Source organism: Asparagus officinalis, chromosome 9 (genome assembly GCF_001876935.1).
Source record: "Asparagus officinalis chromosome 9, Aspof.V1, whole genome shotgun sequence".
NCBI classification, from domain to species: domain Eukaryota; kingdom Viridiplantae; phylum Streptophyta; class Magnoliopsida; order Asparagales; family Asparagaceae; genus Asparagus; species Asparagus officinalis.
The window spans coordinates 5,621,146-5,627,093 of NC_033802.1; the positions used below are offsets into that span (position 1 = coordinate 5,621,146).

At 36.8% G+C, this 5,948-nt stretch overlaps 1 protein-coding gene across 2 annotated transcripts; it reads left to right on the forward strand.

The window, feature by feature from the left end:
- Positions 205-4,073, forward strand: LOC109823864. 2 transcript variants are annotated; one of them, XM_020390283.1, is made up of 4 exons: positions 205-489; positions 594-740; positions 827-1,048; positions 1,164-1,399. In XM_020390283.1, the coding sequence occupies exons 1-4, from the start codon at positions 292-294 to the stop codon at positions 1,167-1,169; spliced, it is 573 nt and encodes a 190-aa protein (XP_020245872.1). In that variant the 5' UTR covers positions 205-291; the 3' UTR covers positions 1,170-1,399. The 2 variants fall into 2 exon arrangements, with proteins under 2 accessions (XP_020245872.1, XP_020245871.1); XM_020390282.1 differs by lacking the exon at positions 1,164-1,399 and adding an exon at positions 3,965-4,073 and having other exon boundaries at positions 206-489.

Below are 5,948 nucleotides of genomic sequence, written 5' to 3' on the forward strand. Positions count from 1 at the left end.
GTGATAAGCTCAGTAGAATATAATATAATATCCCTTATGGGCCCCCCTATTGAGATGAGGATCATTTTGCTGGTGTTGAGGGACCGATTCGAAAAGACGCTTTTTGGAGTCTGAGGTACAACTTTACGGATTTGACGAATGGGATGGAATTATAGAAAATGAGAGGCAACAATATGCAAAAATGTCATTGTGACCGTGATTATTATTTAAAGTGGGGGCAGGCGAGAGAGAGAGAGAGAGAGAGAGAGAGATCGAATTGGGGTTGTTAGGGTTTGCTAGGGTTATTGGAGGATGTCGACGGCGGCGACGTATGAATTGCCTGAATCTACGGCGAAGAAGGCAAAGTTGACGACGATGACGGTGACGCCACAGGAGGAGGGACCTGTCTACGGCGTTGATGATGATGAGGACGAGATCTACAACGATGGTCTCCATATGATGACCGACGAAGAGATGAAACGCTACGGCGAAGCTGTCATGCGCAGCGATGTAAACCCCCCTTTAGCCCTAACCCTAAAAATCCGTATTCTAATTAAAATTTCCGATTAATTTATTATTCTTCTTCTTCCTCATTAAATATTCTTCTTCTATAGGGATTTGAGGTTCCTGAGTTCCCTAATGTTATTGCTCTCGGTCTCATCATACCCATTATGAATAATATCTCCGGGAAGTTCAGGGGGAAAATTCTTAATTATGCCCGCTTTGCCATCGATCGCCAAAACGAAGAGAGAGTGAAAGAGGTGATGCTTCTTTTTACTCCCCCAATACGAATCTACGACGGATCTTTAAAATATATAATTGTTAAAACTTTTTATTATTGTTACAGGGTGCCAGGGAGCTCCATCTCGATATCACGAGAATCGTCAACTGTAATGCGGAGGTCTCTTGCCCTGTCAACTATTACATCACTTTCGAGGCCAAAGATCTCGACACGAAGGAGCTTGATCAATATGAAGCCATGGTGGTCACCAGAGTCCGTCATGATGACGACAATGTTCCAATCTTCAGGAAAAAGACCAAACCAACTAATCCACCAGTGCCCACAGAGGTATAATGACAATGTTCCAATCTTCAGGAAAAAGACCAAACCAACTAATCCACCAGTGCCCACAGAGGTATAATTCCTGGTTGAGACATGCCAATTTAATTTGAAGCCCACAGAGGTATAATTCCTGGTTGAGACATGCCAATTTAATTTGAACAGGAGCACACATGCATGGTTTGCTTCTTAGTTTTTGTCCTCTTTTTTTTATGCAAGAAACTAAAGCATGGTTGTCACCAGAAATTTGGCTAGTTTTATTTAGCTTGTTGCGTATGAAGGATCTTACGATGAAAGTTAAATTGCCAATGAGACAGAGGCGGAGCAACTAATAATATGCTTACTTCCCCCTTCTTAACATCTTCAGGGACTGTGTAGGGTGTGTGGACGTGCACACATGTTCATTCTAAAAGCTTGTGCATTTTTTAGATTCACAAATAATAGCCTTAATATGTTGCGAACTGTCCCTATTTGCTTCAATTTCTGATGCGCTTATCATATCAGCTTATATTCTCAACAATTATAATTTCAATGGTTAAATTTTCACCTTCACCTCCTCAGCACGTTCTCCCTTCACATGGTTTGGTGGCATTAAGGGATTGCTCGTATCATTAAGCGTCTTATTGGCATGATTGGAGTCTACTCATTACCAAGATTTAAAAATTTGACCAATACCATTATGCATATACCAAATTGGAGAAGGAGACTTTCAATCCTCTATCACTCTCTACATCTTGTTCAGTATGCAATAGTTTCGATCAAAACATGGCCTGTTTTGGCTTTTTTGGGTATGCAAGGCAGATTGGACATATAGAGCAATTTATTGTGCAAAGTCAAATTGAGTATGTGAATGAATTCCCATTGAGAATTGCATCCAAGGATGGAATCATCCAAGCTAGATTTCCAGTTTAGATAAGCAATATTATATTGTTTTATTGGTTTAAATGAAAATTTTGAGTTTTCATTGTTACTTGAAGAGAACATCTTTGCTAAGTAATTCTTATTCTATATAGTGGTTCACCTTTGACTAGTGACATACAACTATCTGTTTATAAAGGTATGTTAATTCTTATTCTATATAGTGGTTCACCTTTGACTAGTGACATACAACTATCTGTTTATAAAGGTATGTTATTTGGTAGACCATCTTAACCTGGTATGTCCTTGATTATTAAGTAGTCTCCGCTTGTTAAAAATTTGAGTGATTTAGCAAACGAGGTCCTCACATGATTTTGCCAATTATTTTTCCTCTATGGATCCATGTGTAGCTAGTATTCTTTAATTTATTGGGTTTTCTATGTAGAATAATGAGTTGTCCTGGTCTTTTATCTGTCAATTGTTTGTTGAGTGCTTACCACAAGGCCATTAGCAAAATCAGACCAGGTATTTGATGAGATGCATGAGCAGTTCAAACCTGATTGAAAAACATTTAGGGTCTGTTTGGGGAACATGGGTTTTGGGTCCTGGATTTAAATCTAGGGTGGCACAAATGCAAATCTCATGTTTAGGCATTCTTTTCGGCATGCATTTAAAATCAAATTGTTCATGTTGCTAGATTTTGAAGTCCAAAATTGTTAATTGATTACCCTGTCTTTACCAGTGATTTGTGGAATTCCAGTAGTTTTTCATCTTAATGGTCATCTCCGCTTTTATCTCATTAAGGAGCCTTGGCTAGCGATGAGCAAACGGTGGATTGATTTGATTTTGTTCAAATTTTGACAAACCAATACCAAACCGTTAATGATTCAAAACTGAACCAATCCATCCTAAAGCAGTTCGGTCAGCTTAGTTTGGGTTTGTTTGGTATTGGACCAAACTCTGCACAAAATAATGTAACCTGAAGTTTCATGCTCCCCCTTACCTAAAGACCTCAAATACCAATGGAAATAGGAAAGTTCTATTTGTGTTGCTTAATGTCAGGATCCTAGTCCGAAGTGAATACAATGCTTAAAGTGTTTTCCAAGACTCAGACTTTTAACTTTCGCCACTACATTCAATTGCTATTTCATGTAAAGATTTACATTTGGTTCCAAGCCCACCCAATTCTAAAGTGCACAATTTATGAACTGAAGTCGCCAAGCCTAATTCATGTTGAATCATTGATAAAAAGAACGACCTCGATGTATTTATATGAGTTAAACCACCACAATAATAGCTGCATAAGTTTTAGGAATAGACATGGATTTAGTTTGAAGTGTTTTATTTGGTGCAAATGAGTTCGATCAGTTTGGTTTTAAACCGAACCATATTTTTAAAAACTGAATGTCTGAACCGAACCACTAAACTTCGGTCAGTATATTCGGTCTAAGCTGAACTCCTAAATCTCCTAAAACGCTAACAACCTCAAGAGACAACTCCAATGATGGCGAACTTCAAAGACACTGACGACGAACTTCGCGGAGCCCATTTTTTAAAATCCTCCCGCTCGATTTTCTTTCTCTCTAGTTTCTTTTGTAACATGTTAATTCTTTTACCCTTTTATTCTTGTCAACTCAGTTCTATTTATGGGGTTATTGCATTAACTATTGTGATTCTGACTCAGTAATTTTCGCCTTCTTGGATGGGTTCGTTTCTAAAGGATTCGTCCAGCAATTATTTTCTTTTTTTTGACTGATTTATTTGGATAGGTTTGTTATTGAGACGTGGTTATGAAGATTGACTGTGTATTTAATATTTACTGTCATGATTCTAACTGCACAGTTCTGAACAAAATACCATTGTCAAGATTTGTTATGCTAGCCATATTTTTTTTGGTTGGAGAAAAGTCAAAAAGTTTCGTTCAAAATGTCGATTCTTTTTGGGATACATGTTTGAGCAGTAAAAGCTCTTATTGCATGAAAAACACTAGTTCTTGAATATGACAGTGTAAATGTGTAGCTTCTATTTCTGCAATACTGTTGATGCATGTTAAATCATATTTTGCAGCATGGACCAAGCGATGCAAATCGCGCAGTTGGGGACCCAAGCAAAGTTTGTGAGACCTGAAGTTGGGACCAAGGGGCAAGAGAGGGGAAGATTGCGACGGATAAGAAAGGGATTGTTTGTGAGACCTGAAGTTGGGACCAAGGGGCAAGAGAGGGGAAGATTGCGACGGATAAGAAAGGGATTCTGAGATATGGTCTCTTTTAGTCAGTTCATATTGTTATGTTATTTTGGCTCATTGGACAGAGCTTGGTTGTATTGTATCTATGGTATATTATGTTTGCAATGGAGTCTTCTATGGATTGTATGCTAAAACTTTACGAGTCTGTAAGAAAGATCTAGTCTGGTTATGTTAAATGCTAAAGAGTTAGAAACTCGTATTTCTTTCAAGTTGTGGTTTAGTTATTTTATATGCGGGGTTTAATAGCATGACTAAGATGATTGCACGAAATGGTTTGATGATGTCCTTTTGTTTTTTAGTTGTAAGCAATTGGGTTTGGTGTAAAGCTGCATTCAAAAGTTTGACATTTTTTGTTGTCCGATGGGAATTGGACTTGTTAAACTCGTATTCCTGTTTACTTACAGTGGATTCTAGTGGGAGTAGCACATTGTTGATTTTGGAGCAATTGATTCAGAGATCAAATCTTTTATAGCGTAGCGCGCGAACTTATTCCAAGATTTACCACTAATTATTTTTGGGGGAGTTTGGGGCTACTAGTTCACCACTTTTGCTTAGGGGAGGAGACGAACCAAATATTTAACAAACAGCTTGATTTCTAGTTGCTCAAGTATTTGGTCATAATCCATTTGATTGTTCATTTAATAATAAATGAATAATCTTTGTTATTTGGTTCATAAATGAATAGAAATTAACTATAGGTATATTCAATTTGTTTGTTTAATAAACTATTCATTTATACAATTTAGTCATTAAAATTTGATTTCGCTGCTCGTAAATATAAATAAATGAATTTTTATTTGTGAATATTATATATTAATACGTTGCATGAGGGAGGGGGAGGTCTTGGGCCAGATTAGGGTCAGCTTGAGGAGGAAAGGGATTTTGGGGTAGTATTTTTTGGGTTTTAAATTGGAAAAAAGGGTAATTTGGGAATGGATTTCTTGGGCAGTGGGTCTCTACACTGTTTGGGGGTTGGTTACACTTATGTTTCAAAATAAGGTCTTGAAGGGTTATGGTTTTTAGGCTGGGGAGGAGGATGCATTACCTAACTTTTTTTATTTTCTCCAAATAATTTTCCCTATATTATATAATGATCAATATAATACATTCAAATAGTACAATGTATTATATCATATTATAATACATTATAATTTAATTCACAGTAACATATTATATTATATTATAATAAATAAAATATATTATATAATAATATATCGCATTATAATAAATATAATCTGTCCCGTTATTATATATTGTATTATTTAATATATCATACTATAGTGATAAGCTCAGTAGAATATAATATAATATCCCTCATGGGGCCCCCTATTGAGATGAGGATCATTTTGGTGGTGTTAAGGGACCGATTCGCAAAGACGCTTTGGAGTCTGAGGGACAACTTTAAGGATTTGACGAATCTATTCCTTTATACAAAAGGGAAAACCAGAGAGTCACTATTCATGCTACAGTAAATACTACAATAGATTTACTGTAGCGTTATTACTGTAGCAGATGGTAAATAAAAAATGATACTGTAGCAGGGGATAGTGTAGCATTTCAGAAGTGTACTGTAGCAGCGGGATACTGTAGCAAACCCAGAAAATTCAAATCTCTCTTCTGTTTAAAAAGAGGAATTACTGTAGCAAAAAAAACCGTGCTTTGCACGGACAGCAGACTAGTGGGATGGAATTATAGCAAATGAGAGGCACTAATATGCAAAAAAAAGAGTCCTTGTGGCCGTGATTAGTATTTAAAGTTGGGGCAGAGAGAGAGAGAGAGAGAGAGAGAATTGGGGTTGTTAGGGTT